General features: G+C 40.7%; 1 protein-coding gene across 1 annotated transcript in view; it reads right to left on the reverse strand.

Annotated features, from left to right (window-relative positions):
• Nucleotides 1–17889, reverse strand: part of TG (thyroglobulin) — a 165800-nt gene that overhangs the window by 19701 nt on the left and 128210 nt on the right. The window contains exons 42-44 of the mRNA XM_076329064.1: nt 11936–12100; nt 11022–11189; nt 3425–3606 (exon numbers count right to left, since the gene is read on the reverse strand). Coding sequence (XP_076185179.1) covers nt 3425–3606; nt 11022–11189; nt 11936–12100 — 515 coding nt within the window. The remainder of the gene's footprint in view (nt 1–3424; nt 3607–11021; nt 11190–11935; nt 12101–17889) is intronic.

Below are 17889 nucleotides of genomic sequence, written 5' to 3' on the forward strand. Positions count from 1 at the left end.
CTCAGTCTAGTGAATCTGAAACAGTAGCTGCTCCTTCAAACTTGGTAGGTAAAAAAAGAATGATGGCAAGAAAGAACAGTGTCAGAGAAGCATAAAAACATGTTGCTATATTTAACTGGTATGATTATGAAAGGCACTGTTTGGGTAGCTATCTTGGTTCAGCAGAGTTTATTTTAAGCCCATCTGTGAGACCACAAGCTATGGGCTGACTGACCACAATACTCTTTGACAGTTATGGTTGACGACACCCATATGAAATGAAAATTACTGTTCTTCACATGCCTACCAGCATGGGGTTTTAGAGGAGCAGATGGTCTTTCAAAACTAGGGAGTCTGTGGAGAGCATTAGCTCTCGAGAAATGCTTTGAGATACATTTCACCACTTAAAACTGATTCTCAGTTGGTGCTATGGGGGAAAAAAGTCAGCTATTCTGGGGAAGTAAAAAAAAAATTAAAAAATAGTAACCACAAAAATGAAATGGCTGTTTCTTACAGAGTTAAAGAAAAAAAAAAAGGAAAGAAAAAGAAAATGAAACTCATTTTATAGCTGGGAAAATTACCAGAGAATTGCAGCTAAAACAATTTTAAAAGTGGAAATATTTTAAAACCACAAAATATGCACAACGTATGTAGCTTATAACAACGACTTATGTTGCTTTCTCACACTTTATTATCCTGTTAAAACATTAGTAATTAATTATAACTTCCTGACATAGAACTTTTCTTGGGTTACACACCTATGCTGGTAGTAAGTTTTTTGTTAAAAAAACCCCAAACAAAACCACCAACCAAAACAAACAAACACACACACACACACACCAAAAAAACAGAACCAAGACCTTCTTTTCTCCACCATGTATGTGATACTGATGTAGATGACTCTCATTCTGTAACTGCTGTCTCCCTCACTTTCTCCTGTAGCTGGAGTAATTTCCAAAGTGTTTAAAGCAAAGGTTTATCATCAGATGTCCTGGTTTCACTACTCATCCTTCTGTTTGCTCCTGATGACTCTTTAAGACATTCACTTCTTTCCTTAGTCAAGTCATTTGCCTCATATTGCAAACAAGCAGGTAATCCCTATGGCCATGAGGCTGCTGCGGGGCGCTTGCAGGCTGAGAGCCAGAGGAGCTATTTGTGTATTGCATTCCTGCTGCATGCAAGCAGTGAGCTAGCCATCATAGCTTTGCAAAAGTCAGTGTTTGCACCACGCTGAGCCCTGGGCTGAACGTGGATGATCAAATGCGACAGCCCTGTGTTATAACAGCTCCTTATGGAAGTATCTCTGGATGGGAAGAAGGGTTAAAATGTAAGTCCTTCAGTATTTTATTGTGGCTTAAAACCTTATTGATCTGACTAAAGAATTATAGCCCCATGGGTAACGGTGGTGATGGAAAGAGATTGAAGATGAGTTCTGGCTTTAATGCCCATGAACCACAGTGCTTCCATGTGGGCTGCATGCAGTGGCCCCAGATGCCACAGGGATGGGTGGCCTGTCCCTGGGACAGACCACAAGGCAGGCAAATGCGGCATGGTGCAAGACTCGATAAATGGCAGAAAGCTCAACCCACAGCCTTCTGGCTTGTTCACTCCGTGACCTCACCTGGACCACCCAGAAACCTTCCCCAAACAGATTTGGTCACTGCTATCTTGGATCAGATGTTTCCAAGTGAATCTTGGCTCCTGTTTACCTCCTGCTCCCTGAGGCTCCCCTGGAGCAACACCCTGCAATTCTGATGGAGGACGAAGACCTTCTGAAAGGAAAATCTCGTCTCTAAGGTCTCATGGAGAGGCTCACAGTGGGACAGAAAGCTGTAACACCGAGAGCACAGATACCAGGACCTTGTAGCTATGACGTCTCAGTTCAGAACAGAGGTGAAACAGCTCGGACAGGCACACTAGGACTCAAACCACCAGCTTATAAAACACATCACCTTAGAAATGTAAAGAGTTTTCATAACGAATCTGCTTGTGAAGCAGAGACAGGAATAGGGAAAGAGTTTTTTGATTCATTTTCTGAAAATCTGTTCCACTTAAATATTCAGCCCCCAAGTTTGCACAGAGGCAGGAAAAAGGAGGTAAGGAGATTTCCCCTCAGTTTGCCTCCTTTCAGAAAAACGGGCCCACCCCGCTACAGCTCAAGATCCGTAACTGGCTAAAGCAAACTGGCTGCCCATGGGGGAGAGAGCAAAATCTACAGTCTTCTCTGCAGACCAACCACCATGTGACCCAAGCTAAAGATATCCATCAGTCTCTATGGCCTACCACAGGTGTCATGACTGCTGTGGAGTCCTAGTTCAACAGGGCAATGAACTCTTCAAACTGACTGTTATCCAGAACTGCTGGACCCTGATGCCATACCCAATTAAGGGTAGAAGCTATGCATTATATACTAGGTAGTGAGAACATGGCCCATTGCTCATCTCCCACTTCCCAATGGTCCCTGTCTGCAATGTTTCAATGCAAAGTATGGGAGTGTATATACTGGAGGTAAGTTGCTCATCCATCTGCTGACATTTCATCATTTCCTTCGGAAGAGGCTGGGAGGCACTGTGAGTCTACAGTGTGCCCTGATGGATCAAACAGGGCAAGAGTCAGATATCGTGTGTTCTCCTTTCACCTCCACAAGACGACTTCCTACAGGAGCATCCTAATGCCTGGTTCTGTTTTCTCTCACCATGGGAAACCATACACAAAGGGAGCAAAATGCGGGTTGGGTGACATTATACAATCACTGTACACTGGCATAAATTATTACACAAGGGTCAAGGAAATACATGAATAAGCCTTAAGGGGATTCTTCTGCCATAGGTAAAATGGAGATTAGCAATGCACAGAATGGGGTTGGGAGCCACTTTTCTGAACATTCACAAATGCTTCACCTTTTTACACAGGTTACTCACCTGTAGAAAGCCTGACATTGTGAAGAAATATATTTTGCAGGTTTCGTATAAAAATTAATGTAATTGCTGAAATCAGTTTTCAAACTTGACCACTCTCCAAATTTGCAAAAACTAGGAAAAGTATGCAACTGTATAATTAGGTGACTGTTTGTGAATAAAAGCCAGTCTACTAGTTCTTATACTGTCACAGGGATGAGAGGACTCAAGAAATAGTTGATGCAGAGTGTGCAAACAACCAAGACATCTTTGACATGAAAGAGTACACAAAGAAGCATTAGTAGTCTGGATCCAATATACAGTTCAGGAAAGACAATTCAAACTTTTCACAAGGCATAAAAGTCAGTTCAATTTCTGTTTACCAATGACACTGGAAACCTCACAGAAAATGAAATCATATTGCCCATTTTCTGTTCATTTGCATAAGAATTTCTCAAGTTTTTCAGAATATAAATGCACACTTGAGATAAGCAAAACAAACCTTGCTTAACCCCAATCACACAGTTGTAATAGGATGAGTTTCTTACCGGGTGGCATTTTCCAAAGCCCTGGAAAAGGATGAATAATCATCGGTTGAGTGTTTGAGGGAGTAATACCACGTAGCTGCATCTTCAATGAACGAGTTTGAGTCTTCTCCTCCTAGAGAATTTTGCAGAGCCTGATAAAAGGCTGTTTTGCTGTTGGCTCTTCCTTGACTTTCTTCAAATTTCTGAGAACAAAATGCATACGTGGAATTTACAAACAAAAACAAAAGATAGATTTTTAATGGAACAATACAGGCTCAGATCTCCCTCTGCTGGAACGAGTCCTCTCTGCTGTGATCTCTGATTCCTAGGGGAAGAAGTAGGGAACAGTCCTACTTTTGCTTTCCCAAGACTGTCACCAGCCAGCTGTATTGACTTCCTCAAAACATACTATAGGACTGAATCCCTAAGCTGGTAAGTCCAAATCATAGGTACAGCGCTGTGCAGATGTAGCTCTAATACTACAGAAACCCAGCTGGCTCCCACAAAAGTACTCCACATGGATAGTTTTCCAGTGTGAGTGTGCCCAATGCTGTCTTTCTGATGAGCTCTCTGCCGGAAAACTAAAGGGGAGAGAGGGAGATATTGCTCCTTTCCTTTGGAAAGTCCAGAAAGCAAACATGCCATACAGCCATTTCATGGCTATATCACTCTGCCTCTTCCGGGAACACCTACAAAGAAATGTGGCTGCCATAAGACCTGTATTTAGGTCCCTTCTGGACTAATATCTGCCTTAGCCCTGGAAGAGAAATCCCTCTTCTCCAAATCCCAATGAAAGCAGCAGCCATGCTCTTCAAACTTCATAACCCCTACGGCCTTTCAGAGAGACCTACCTTGAAATGACCTTTTCCTGAGATCTGTGGTCTGAAATCTTTCCTGACATAAAGGCATTTTCCCCAGAGCAGAGTGCCCATGTCACTGCAGAATTACTGATAGCAGGGTGGGTGACCATCTTCCATGCCAAACTGCTTACCCGACCCTATTTTTACCAAAGCTGAAGACTGCTGGAAGTTTCCACCACATCCCTCTTTGCAGAAGTTTTTTATTTTATCAATTCAGACTTTTCACCTTTTTTTATTTTAAATAATTTATTTCAAGTTGGATCAAGTCCTTTCTAAAGAGGGCACCTTGCAGGTGCACACTGGCTGAAACTTAGTATAAGAACTCCAGAGAGAAAGATCTAATAAACCACCTATATTATTTTGGGCAGTCAGTCTGATGCAAAATAGGCTGGTGTCTGCCCAGTACAGTTACCATAGATGCTTTACTGAACATATTATTTTGATGGGCCACAGATGGTTTTCATCACATAGCTAGGTCTTTCCACAACCCTATACAGAAAGTACAGAGGGAATAATTACTTTTCAACAGATTCACAGAAATGAAAGATGGAAAATAAGTCCCCATCTGCTGAGGCCGAGGCCTGTCCTTACTGACATACTCTAATGCTTTTTGCATTTTGGTTAAGTGACTTTAAAAGGGATTTCAAAACACTACCAAATATCCTAAGGTCCAAAAAGATCTTAGCAATTTTCCTTGTATTTGTAATAAATTCTTCTTTTGCTATATTTTGGCCCATCCAATGTGAAAAGAGTCTTGTGGTGCCAGTTTTAGTAATACAGCTGTACTTCGAAAAAGATCTGCAACTCACGCATGACACGTCACTTCATGTACACAAATGCCACATACGAAACTGCACGGCACACTTGCCTGCAAAATCGTTCAGTTTAAATACAGCGATGACACGTATATTTTTCTGCAAGAACAGAAATTATCGCTGAAGACCTGACTGCAGATTCACTGAATTCAAAAGCAATATTCCCATCGGCTTCAGCACACATCAATTAGGCTCCCTGCTAACCAGCAGAAGAATTGCTGCTGTTTAATTAGCATTCTCTCATTTGGTGACTGGAGCTGGTGGACTTGGCTAGCAGATATGGATAAGAACAGACGCTTTTCTGTGTCAATGCAGAGCCCAAGCTCTTATGTGTAAAGCATCCTGTACAAAGCAACTTTCATGCAATGCTTTCATTTTGTTGGGGGTTTTTTTAATGGATTTTTTACCTTATTCTACACCTGTCATGGATAACTTAAAACAGAGAGAAAAAAAAAGAGGAAAAAACCTTAGAGTTTTGATTATGTACCCTAGGAACTGATCCTTCACTGCCTCATCAACTACCAAGCATCAAATAAACATTACAGTTGAAAACCACAGAGAAGGAGATGCATCATCACACAACACATGGTTAAGCTGAGGAACTCCATGCCACATGGTTTTGCGGATGCCAAAATTGGTGAAGATGAAGTTTCATGAACATGTTTTTGAATTTAAAAAAAAAAAAAAAAATCGGTTGATGGTTATTAATCACAGAAAGACCAATTCGGGCCAGGAAGTCCCTGAGCTGCAAAGTGCTGGAGGTTTGGGGAGCATTTAGCAGAAGGGTCAGATTTGCTTACAAACATCCACTCTCAGCTACTGCTGAAAACAGCATTCTGTGCTAAATGGGCCTTTGATCTGACTCAGTGCGGTCAGTCTTAGGTTTTTACTGCGCCTATGTACTAGTTTCTGTGTTCTTCAAAAAGCCCCAAGAATTCTGATGACCTTTCTCAGCAATCATTGATAATAGAATGGGGTCCTTGAGGTGTGTTGAGTCAGCTGAAAAAGCACTCAAGAGGCAGAGATGGATCAGAAACAGAACTGGCATTTGTAAGACATTTTGAGATTTTTCATCCCAACCAGCACTAAAGTAGCACAATCTGAAACACGATGTCTCAAGTGTCACTTTGGCTGCAATATAATATAATTTAAACATCTGACTTTAACATGATAGCACAAGACAAAGCAATACATTCAAAATAAAACCCATGAAACATTAAAAAGACAATGCATTTTAACTTTTCAGAAGTTGATTCAATTTGGCCAATTTTCCACGTCCAACAAATGTTTCCCATTAGAAAATGTATGATTAAGGAACAATTTTCAAATAGCAGTAGATACAACAGCTGCTACCAGATTAATAGTAACAGCTGCACATTATGTAAAATAATTTACATTCTGCTAACCTTTAAAGAGGTATTAGCAACTGCCCTCAGAGTTATAGTGGGGGTTTCAACTATTTTTAGAAAGTAGGTAAGAAAATAATTAAAGACAGCAGGTGCACTGCTTTCTACTGTTCTGGTGATGCAAAGCGGTCATAAACATTGTCTAAATAATGAGTTATATAATGCTTACTGTTCTTGTTCCCACAGCATAGCTTCTGGAGCATATGAATGAATCTGGTCCATTGTTTTATTTAAAAAGAAATTGTAGCAGTTGGTAGACCAAACGTTTACGTCTTCCAAGGGGCAAAGTGTACTTTTCTGACAAACTGGAATAGTGATAATACTAACAGAATATGTACAGATCTTAGGTCTTAAAAGGCTTTTGATAAACGTTGTCACAAAAGATGGTGAAAGACCTGCCAGCCATTCAGCAGGGTGTTTCAAGTGTTTCAACCTGCCAGCTAGTTACAAGATGAAGTAAAGAGCTGTTATCAGCCCATTCTCCTCACTGATGGCACTTATCAGGACACTGCTCCTCTGGTCATTACAATTAATATACACATATCTGCCATCTGTTGCATGCTGTTGAATACCTTTATCCATAAAGAAATTAACTGACTAATATAGTGCAGGATGGAAGATCTGGTCTGCGTAGATCCAGTTGCTCACATGGGGTAAATAAACTATATTTCTATCTATCCACTCCCCTATGTCCTAATTCTGGGTTCTGCAGCCAGCTAGATTTGTACTAAGGAGGGAAAGAAAAAGAAAGAAAACACATAAAGTGCAACCTTAGTCTTCCAACTAAAAAGAAACTTAACAATCTTTGCAATGTGGAGATTAGATAGTAGGCACAGAACATATGGAGGACATAAACAGGGCCATACTGACTTACATGCATCTACAGACAAACACAGATATAGATCATCATGAGTGACTGTATATTTAATGCCAGTTGGAACCATTAGATCCTCCCACCTGAGCATCACATATAGCACAGGGATAAAATTTTGCCCAGTTGGGAATTGAAATCCACACTTTTAGAGGTTTCTGCTCAGTTGCCCTAATCTATGACTGCTCAAAGCTAATGTCCCTGAAGGTCTGCCATGGGAATTGCAGTTAACGGGTTCAGGCTTAACCACTCCATATGCCACATAATAGTGCATTATGGCACCACTTGCCATTCCCTAAACAAACTCTGCTTTGTTTCTCACTTAGTTTCAACCATCTGATGGCTGCACTGGGGATGAGTACGAAGTGCTCCAGGAAGTGGTAAATCTGTCTCAGCACACGTGAATAAGCATTCAAGTGAATGCCATAAAACGGTCATTTTCATGGGCAAGACATTGAGCACGAATGTTCAGCATACGCTCTGCTGCAAGCATCACTGAGAGACCTCAGCCTTTAATAGTAACAAATCAAACATGAATGTTTTGCTAGCACATAAGTGGTGCCTTCTGTCTTTCTATTTCATTTTTAATGGTAAAGGTCTTAACAGGCATAAGCACAGTGTTGCAGGGGGAGTACAGAGAGACCCAACACAACCAAATGCCAGTAAGCCCCCACAGAACAACATGGTGTCAACTGGATTTACCACCTTCAGGTCTGGTTGCAGTCTAGAGGTTTTACCCTCACTCCTAAGACTCGACTGCTAAGAGTTTATAAAACTTGCATGCAACTCCAGTCTAAGGTGATAAGATTTGCATCACGCCTCAAGCTTGCTTGCATCCAAATGGCTAAAAGTGTCTCCTCACCATTTGCAGGATCAGTATTAATAGAGCAAGACCAGGATTAATAGAGCAAGCCCTTGGCTGAATTTGCCAGCACAGCTATTCCCGGGAACTGGTGGAACAGGTCAGCAGGGGTTAAATTTTTCTATCCCCCACTCTTTGCATCTGACTACACTGAAATCAGTCATCCTAAAGGAGGTGGAAATGAAGGACTTTTTGCCAATTCCATACACTTGCCACAGGACCTTTCAGCTGTGCCATTTATCTACCCAAATACATGCGTGGTTCTTCTCTCTACAGAGTTGGAGCACATCCACAGACGGATTTTCAGCCCAGGGAGGTTTGGTCCCCTCTTTGTAGAACAGATTAAATAACTTGGTTGTAGTCAGAGGCAAACTAGGAACTATGTCTTGGTTCCCTGAGTTGAGTTCAGTGCTCTGTCCACCAGCTAAGCCCTCCCACCTTCCTTAGCATAGCAGTAAAACCAGCTTTGGGTTTCCCCAGAAAGATGCAAGTCAGATCTACCTCAAGGGAACCCTGAAAACGAATAAAGTAGAAGAGTGGGATACAGTGTGGGTTGTCCCAATCCTTCTTTTAGGTCTATTGTGGGGAGAGGACAGTTAGCACAGATCAAAGATCCCTTATGACATTATGACAGAGAAAATAGGGCACAGACTTCTCGGTAACAATGACCACCCGTACCAGTTTCTGCCACTGTAGCTAAATACATCTGTGGCCTACTCAGGACTTTATCATCTGACTGACTGCAACCATGCATCGTCATGGCTATGATGTAGAAATGCTCTTGAGGACCTGGAAAATGCATGTTCTTAAATAGCTCAATGATGGAGGAAGTTTCCCAGCAATTAATACACTAACTGTGTGGACAAGGAAGAAATCAGGAAACTTTAACCTTGCAGCGAGTCTTTAAGAAAACAATCCCAAGACAGGAATACAGACTGGTCAAAACAGTCATATTCCCTCAAGCCCTAAAAACCTGAAGAAAATAGAAATAGAGGAAAACCTGCATTAAAAAATCATCAGTTCTTACTGAGAACATGAAAACAGCTTAAGGAAGTCAAAAGGGAGAAAACAAAATATAATCACCTACCATGAACATTATGAATTTTCTAGAATAGAGATGGAATCTGACTTACAGCAGTAGCACCAAGTAAGGTAGGTACTATTATAATAGCTAGTAAATAAGTTAACTGTCCTTCTAAGTAAGGATAGTTAAACCCTTGCCAAAGGAGATCAGAAGATCTCCAGCAGTAGGAGATTTTAAAACAGGTCTTTCAGGTTGAGGTAGATACAACCATTTCTTAGGGTTGAGTTGCACTAACTTTTTGAGTCCCCTTCCAATCTTATTTACTGCAAGCCTTTAAATAAAGAAGATATTCCAGATTTTCTTTTTGGAAAGACAACATTTTATGGCTGAGCTCTCAGTTACAAGTGTTTTTCCTTTTCATTTCAACCTGACAGTGCTGGCTTTTAGCACTTGTGGCTTTCATTAACACCATGATTTGTTGCATAATTTCTAATACATCATGGAATTTCATTTCGGTTTTGCAGACAACCGTTACATGTTGAAATAGTGGTAAAGGAAAGAATTTCACTTCCTAGTCTTCATCACATGACTTGTAATGAGGTTACTGAGGTTTATTCCCCTCTCACAGGGTCTGGATCATTATCTGCAGGCCTCCAGCATCACAGTCCATTTCCTATGCCTGACTTCCTCTTTTAATTGATTCCAAAAGAGAAAGATACATGAAATAACAGCAGGAAATTTCTGATGGAGACTAAATAAGCAATATGAACTTTATTCAGGTGGGTCAAAAAGCATTATTTCAAAGGGGTAATTTTGTCATTAATTCTGAAGTAAATTGGTCTATGTGTTATTGGCTACCAGCAAAGAGAAGCTGGGATTAACCTTTCACTGCCTCCTAAGAGATGAAATCCACAGTTACAGAAAGATAGCAACAGACCTGCAGTTCACTTAGATAACCTTCAAAATAGTCCCTGTCGTGTTACATTCTCCTGTCGATTTCTTAGCACATATCCGACCACGTTGGAACATTTAATTTAATTTGGCAGTGTTAAACAGGGAAGTGCTATTGTTCCCATCGTAGAGAAGGACAAATGAACTAGAAAAGTTGATGTGCTGTCTCAAGAACAGACAGTGTCAGAGGGTTCACAAGAAGATGCAAAATCCCTCTGGGTAGACCTTCATGCTTTTGACGACTTTTATGTCCAAAGTACAGCACGGACACAATTCTTTTTCATTTCACCGGTTTATGCCCCGATACCCTAGCCCACACATCAGGCCAGTGCTATTCTTAGTCATAGCTAGTCCATATTCAGAATCATCTTTACAAGAAAACGTACTTCTTAAAGGTAACAGAGAAAAAAGGTTGCCACAAAAAAAAAGTTGGCATGGAAAAGACTGACTTAGCCCTGTTGCACAGTGAAGAACTTCATAACCAAGTTATGACCTTGCTTTCTTCTTTGTGATACACATCTGAGATTGCAATATAAATAGGATTTCAGAGACAGTAAAACATACTGCTGCATATTAATACACGCTAAATCATTGCTGATCTTTTACCTTTTCATATCTTCCCCAGTAGTTTTAATCAACAAATATAATAATGCCATTAATCAGCCTAAACAGGACCGGCTGGAGATCAACAATGCCTTTGCATATTTGCATGGAGTATAATTCACAAATTGTAGAAATCAAAAAGGATCTGTCCTGGCTGCGTATGATTACCGTCATCACTATAGTAATAGTAATACTATCAGTTCCTTAACAGTGAGTCTCTTCCTACCTTAATTGCCTTAGCTCTGCTGATCAACCCATCTTGCTGAGCACTTCCAATGAGCAGATCTACTTTCCAAAGTTGAGGGCGCTGCAGGGCTTTAGCTAAAGGTTCCTGAAGGTAAATTCCATCCATCACTGGACCCCAGTACTGGAATGGACCACTTATAGCTAGGAGCTAGATTAACAAAAAAGCAATAATAGTGCAGTTAAATTAGCTCACCCTGGTCATTTCCATTTTACTTATGTTTCAGAAAACTGAGCTGATAGCCTTCAAGTGAACAAGTGGTCAGTTAATGTAAGTACAAACTCACCATTAACAGGAAGCAATGCTTTTGCTGACAGTTTCAGTAGGTGAAACAAGCTGAATAGGCCAAGAGAATTGATGGTCTCATAGTCATAAAAATATTGTTTTAAATTAGGGATTGGTTTTATGCTGGTCCTGACCGGAAAATGTATTGCTGGTGGGTGTTTTAATCTGTGGGTAAAGGATCCGTCTCTAGAATCATTTATACTGCAGCTTTCACAAGTCTCCCACTTAAGAGACAGAGCACTGATATCCCTCTCCACTTACTTTTCTACAAAAATGCAGTTACTGAAGCTACAGACACTTGATTCTCCTCTGGAGTAACACCCAGGGGCAGATGAGAGGGGGCTGAAAAAAGGTGAAAACTATATTTAGATTAATTTCGGAAGACGTGGTCAAAGTAGTATAAAAGGAATTTAGGCTAAAGGAGAATCAAGCTGTGAGTATTCATAGGTCAGAGGTGGATGTCATGGACATCAGCATCACTCCACCAAAGCTAGTCCAGTTCCTCTTTCACAAGGATTCAGCCAAATTTATTTTTTAAGCTTCCTCACAGCTTTGCGTCAATGGAAACTTTTTGATTCCTTGCCAATGGCACGTATTTTCCTATGGTGTACCTTAGTCTGTGCATCATTGAGGACACGAGCAGGCAACTGGCGGAGGCAAGCTACAATTTCCTCAGTGGTGGATGAAGGGCATCCCACATCTTCAGCCAGGACCGCTGCTTGGGTCTGCGCTCTCCTCTTAGTAATAATGGATGCTGGAGAAAAAGCTGAACCTCCCTGGAAAAGAAAGACAGTATCAGTCAACACATACTGTCAAAACACCCGGTCCCCTGGTGCAGGTAAAAAAGATGAGAAGCAAACTCTGCCCAGCTGCAGAATGTAAAACACTGGTATTTAAATCATAAGAAGCAAGTTTGAACAATCAAAGCAAAGGGGAGAAGGATAGGTTTGGCTGTTTCCAGCTCTGCCATGGTTATTTTGGAAGACCTCTGAAAAGTGTCTGTTATGTCTATAACCAAGTCACAAAACTTTCTGAAAACTTTGCTGGAAGGAGAAACATTCAGACAGGAGCAGATACAAAGAAGGTGCTGTGAGGCACATCAGGGAATGAAGAGCCCATCTTACAAGAGAAGACTAAATAGAGTTTTACTTCCTTAACTGTGATAGACAAGGACTGAGACCAGGCATGAACTTTATAAAGGAATCCATGAAGAAGAGCTATTTATACCTTAGGACAATGCTGGTACAAGGCCAAATGGGCCTATTCATATTGAGTGTAAATAAATTTAGGCTAGAAACTCTAAGATAGCTAACCCAAGGAGCAGTGAGAGTTTAGAAGAGCTATGAGCAGAGGTAGTAGGAACAAAAGGCTAAACCAAGCTGCAGAAGATCAACCAGAGCCAGAGCACATCAAAATCGGAGCACAGGCTACAGTCCAGTCTCCATCCCAGACTCTTTGTTTCTTTCCTACAGCTGTGCCAGCATAGAAAAGGTCCTCACCAAGAAAAGATGGTACAACATTGTTGAATAACCACAAAAACTGCTTATTGAAAATGCAGATAAATTAGCATAAATCTGATAAGATCTGACCTAGAACAGAAAGGCTGGAATAGCTCCAACATGGTTCAAATGACTAATTTCCAAACATTTACATCAGTTTACTATAATAACTGCTAAGATTAGCTTCTGTCTTCTAAAAAAACCCAAACCCTAGATGCATGATATGAAAGACCCCGATCTATTCAACTGATTAACTTACTTCTTACTGAATTTGCTCAAAGCATAACTAGAAGTCTGAAAAAGCATAAAATCAGGAGCGAGTTAAAAAGAAACAGAAAACAGACAGCAAATCCTTAATTTGAAATTGTCTCAAACCTTTGAGCCTGAAGAACTCTGTGCAGCCCTGGCCAGCACCCAGGACATTTTTTATATTTCAAACAAGAAGACCCATTGATACTAATAGGATACCATTGCTCACAACTGGATAAATTGGTTTCCAAAAATAATTAGAAAGAAGTTATTGTTTGGATGTAGAGACAGTCTTCTTAGTTCACTGTATGTAGAATTTCCAGTGCTGTTACCTTCCTGAAAGGTTTCTCTTCCTTTTTAAGGGATCTGGAAAACAACAGCTAATAACACTGTTATTAGCTTAATGACTAAGATGCAGATGGTTGCAGATAAACAAAGGAAAAAACTAAGATTGTCAATCCTGGGGCACTAGAAGAGTTGTCTCTGGTTTTAAGAGGGCAAAGAACTAAAGAAGAAGAAATAAACACTGCTTGGTCTTATTCCTCACTTCCGCCCTCAATTTAGATGAGAAGTTGAGTGAGCAATGGGCTTTATCCTCACGTGGGATTTGCGGTGGCCTATTTTGTGTTTGTAAGGCATGATATTTGCCAGCTGCTGACTAGGTACACTGACTCAGTTGGTCATGAGAGAGAAAGAAAAATATCCTTGATGAGAGTGTCTCTGTGTGGGGGTGTGTCCCCAGGATGCAGAATGAGAACGTTGCTGACCTTCGGAAAAGCACGTTCACTAGAACTAGGATGAGTGAGACTAGAAAAGGGATAATACGGCATGCCAGCTTCCCTCAGAAGAGTAGCTTCCTTGCTTTTCATTTGGAGCAAGGAATTATGTGTCTCCTTGTTAGAGCAGAGAAATTAGATCTAGGATTGCATAATATCTATCCACTAATCTGGCAAACATATTCTTCGACATCAGATCCGAACGTGCTCAGCATGTTTTATCAAGTATCCAGTACCTCTAAATGGCATTCATTTAAAACAAAACAAACCAAAACCATAAAAAACTAAAGGGCTTCAACTTCCCAAATTCTGAAAGTTTCACAAATTTTGAAAGTGGCAGTTTCTGTGGAAATTCTGAAGTTGCCTTATGAAAAGGTTAAGTTTGGTAAGGAAAGAGAGTACTGAGATCAGATGACATACGGAATCCAAAAATCCAAGCAAAACATCCTAGAACGTGCTTGATTTTGAACACATCTCCTCCCAGGGATTTTAAAAGCTGTGCAAAGTTCCCCTGTCTCTGAGATCTCTACAAACTGAAAGACTGCCCTTGGGTCAAGTACTGAGTCAAACAATGATTGCAAAAGGTTCTGGATAGGACAAAAGTCCTCTCTGCAGAGGGAGAGCTAAAAGCCTGGACAGGCAAATCTTCATGTCACAGCACTGGATGGGTATGGGCTAGCATTAGATATGGTCCAATCTTGACGAATGAAAGAAAAACCCAGAACTTCTGCAAATACATTTGCAAGGTGAAGAGAGTTCTTGTTTGGAGCCTTACTCTAGCTGTGGATATCTTCTCTTCTTTGCATGAGTTGTTAGAACAGGTTTACGTGCTCTTCTTTATTCTGGTTTTTTTTTTCCTTCTATTTTCCATGGCAATGGCCACTTCCTCAGTTTGCTTTTTTCGATAACATCCGCATTCCGGAAGCATGCCTTGCATTTGAGGTTTGAAAGAGATGTGGTATCCACTACAGTTATTCATGTTTAATTTTTATTGGGACTGGAAGCGGGTGGTAGAGGAACTTGGGATATCATTCAAGCAGTGTTTGGAAGCAATACCGTTATGTTCCCTCCCCTGGTGCATCTGAAATACGTTCCAGGCTCTGGAAACAAGGCTTCTCTTACCGCAGAAGTTAGGCACGCAAAACTGTACCAGTTCTCTGTTTTTCAAATTCACATCACAATTCAGGCTCATTGTTTCCTCATCCTCACCAAAAAAACTCAGGAACAAATAAGTAAGAGCAGAAGCTGGAGACTGCCCAGAAGTAAATGTCTTCCTTTTTGAGCCTGCAGTTTTCACATTAAAAAGAAATCTTCCCTAAACGCTGTAGCCACATTAGAGGCAGGCTCAAGACACAGAGGATAACATAGCTACACTCAGCATTTCCCTCTTTCCCTATAAAACTGTAATTTATTTGTGTGATTAGTCCCAGCAACCAGTAATGGAGGAGTTGTGGCCTTTAAAAAGTAAGACTATTTAGGCAGAAGCAGAAATAGCAGAGGGACTGTTCATTTCCATTACATGACACCTATATTACCATCAACATGACAGAATCATGAATCAGGAAACCAAAAATCATGAGATCAGCTCAAAAATAACAAACACTCTGTTCTTTTTGTTAGTCCTCCATTTTTTAATTCTCCAGGAATTCTCCTGTACCTATAAACACAAGAGCTAAAAAATTCACTTTTAAAACTAACAGCTGAGATCTTCAGATAGTCCTGCAGAGTAGTTTTTTGAAAGCAAACCTCTAAAGAATATGATATACAATAAAATTGTGAACGTTAGCCATCTTGCCGTCACAGGGTATTTCCTATCTCATCATCATTTTTGAAGGGCTTGACAGTGAACTGAAGCCACACGCAGTTCTTGTTTCAGGTGTCCTTACGGATTGACCCGCTGTCATCAGAGGAAGTTCCGATGTCTTTTTTGACAACCATCCGGATGAAAGCATTCAGCACTGAACTGCTGAGAAGAAGTGGTTGCAGCTGTGTTGCACAATCCTCAACAGCAATATTACACTGTCCTCCTAAATTCATAGGAAGAGTGGGGATATTACTATGGGCAATAGTTGGGCAATAGTACCTTCTGTAACAAGTGATGGCATTGAAAATAGAAGGCAAAGCTTTCAGTACTATTTAGTTCAGGGACCAGCAGCTTCACAAACATTTCTTTATTTCTCTTTGCAAAATTAAAGGTTAAGCTAGACAGTAGAAATTCATACTAGGAAATGTTGCAGCTCACAGTGGTGAGAAGCTGATGAATGTAAATCGGTATTACATGAAGAGGAATTCTTGCTTTGATGTAGGCTGTGATCGGCTGAGTTGTGGCTGGTACCTCTTGCAAACTTCTCTCTTGGGACATCATAGCTCACAGATCTGTACTGGTGCTATCCTGTCCATCCCAGTTCTCCCTCCACTTGTTGGGCACATCTAACTATTCTCATCTAGACAAATGCTAGCTTTCTGCTTCAGATGTCTCACAGTTCAGGAGCTTTTAGTTATATAGCACCCCTTGCTGCTATTCTGATGAGATAATAAAAAAGAATATATGGACTATTACTGTAAGTTGTACCTCTGTCTCCCAACATACCTGGAAAAGACAATAGCCATATAAGCTGCAGTGCTGAATGTCTTTAAATTCCTCATTTGCTCTGGAAACTCACTTCTGCAAAGTTTTTCAAAACTGATTCACAACAGATCTAACTATTAGAAACTTCACTGCAGCTAGTTTTTATCACCCACACTCTGTAAACCCAAAACCTTCTTCCTCTCCTCACACCATGACCTCTTGTTTTTCCAACCTGACTGGAAACTGAAAACGCTGCTTGAGCCACATTCATCTCTTAAACACATGCACTCCCTTCAAATTAATGCAGTTTGATGGCTGCAAGGCTGCAGACTCCTTATGAAGCAGGCTTTCTGTCTGCACAGAAGCACGCTATAGACAATACAAACAGCAATATCAGTAACACCACCCAAGAAGCAAGATCAAAAAATATCTAATGAAAACAGTCAAACCAATGAAATGACCTGATAATTCTACTTTCCCAAAAGAGCCAGCTGTACAGCAATATTTTATTTGTTAAAGATAGTGTCCCTACACAGCTAGGCACTCTCCAGGCTCAGAGGCATGCAGTTCACAGCCAGAAGTATCTGTCAGACCATCTGGTTTGACCTCCGGGATAGCCAAGGCTCTTCCATTTCCTGACTGCTGAGCTCAAGTGCTTCCTATCACTTAAAACATGGCTTGTGTTTGACTAAAAACTGATCTTGCATGAGGCATTTAAGCTGGGCTCAGAGACACAGAGAAATGGATACCGCAGTCTTCTCCTTTGCAGTTTGTGCCTGAAGATAACCACTCCACTGAAAGGAAACTGCACCTTATTTCTGTTTGAGGATGTCTTCAGTTTCAGTTAATGCCAGATTAAAGAGAAGGTTTATATCCTTGTTTTCTCCCTGCAAAAATAAGCAAGCTGCAACTAAGTGACCACTAACTCTTCTTTCCAATCAGCTTAACAGATTATTCTCTAAAAGACTGGATTTAAAGTATTCTCGGAAGTTGTTTTCAACTTGGGTCCTTTTTGGTTTTTTTCTTGAAGGGTTGTATTCCAGTATCTTGCATTGCTTTTCCTTAGACATCTAATTCTGCATAGTGGCAAGTGCTTACAACACACCAAGGTTGCAGGGCTCTATGTGAAGACATTAATGTCATTTTTTCCAGGCTTGCAGACCAAGTCTGTCTTCAAGAACCTGGAGGAGTCAAAATCTTTGGGACCAACTCAGGGAGTCTCTATCACAGCTAAGAAGCTATTTGGTAGACATGTGGCAAACACTAGCACACGAAGTGTAACAGGGAATTGGCAGGTCAGTTCAGCAACAGAAAGGGAGATTGAGTTATAAACATTTTTCCCTCCATAACCATCTACTAGAACTGTGATTTCCAGATAAAAATGGGGGAAAGGGGAAGGTCCTCCCTCTTGTATCAAAAATAACATTTTGAAGAAGGAAGATTTCTTTTTTTATGCACGAGTCTTGGCAAAT

This window comes from Aptenodytes patagonicus, chromosome 2 (assembly GCF_965638725.1).
Source record: "Aptenodytes patagonicus chromosome 2, bAptPat1.pri.cur, whole genome shotgun sequence".
Lineage (NCBI taxonomy): Eukaryota > Metazoa > Chordata > Aves > Sphenisciformes > Spheniscidae > Aptenodytes > Aptenodytes patagonicus.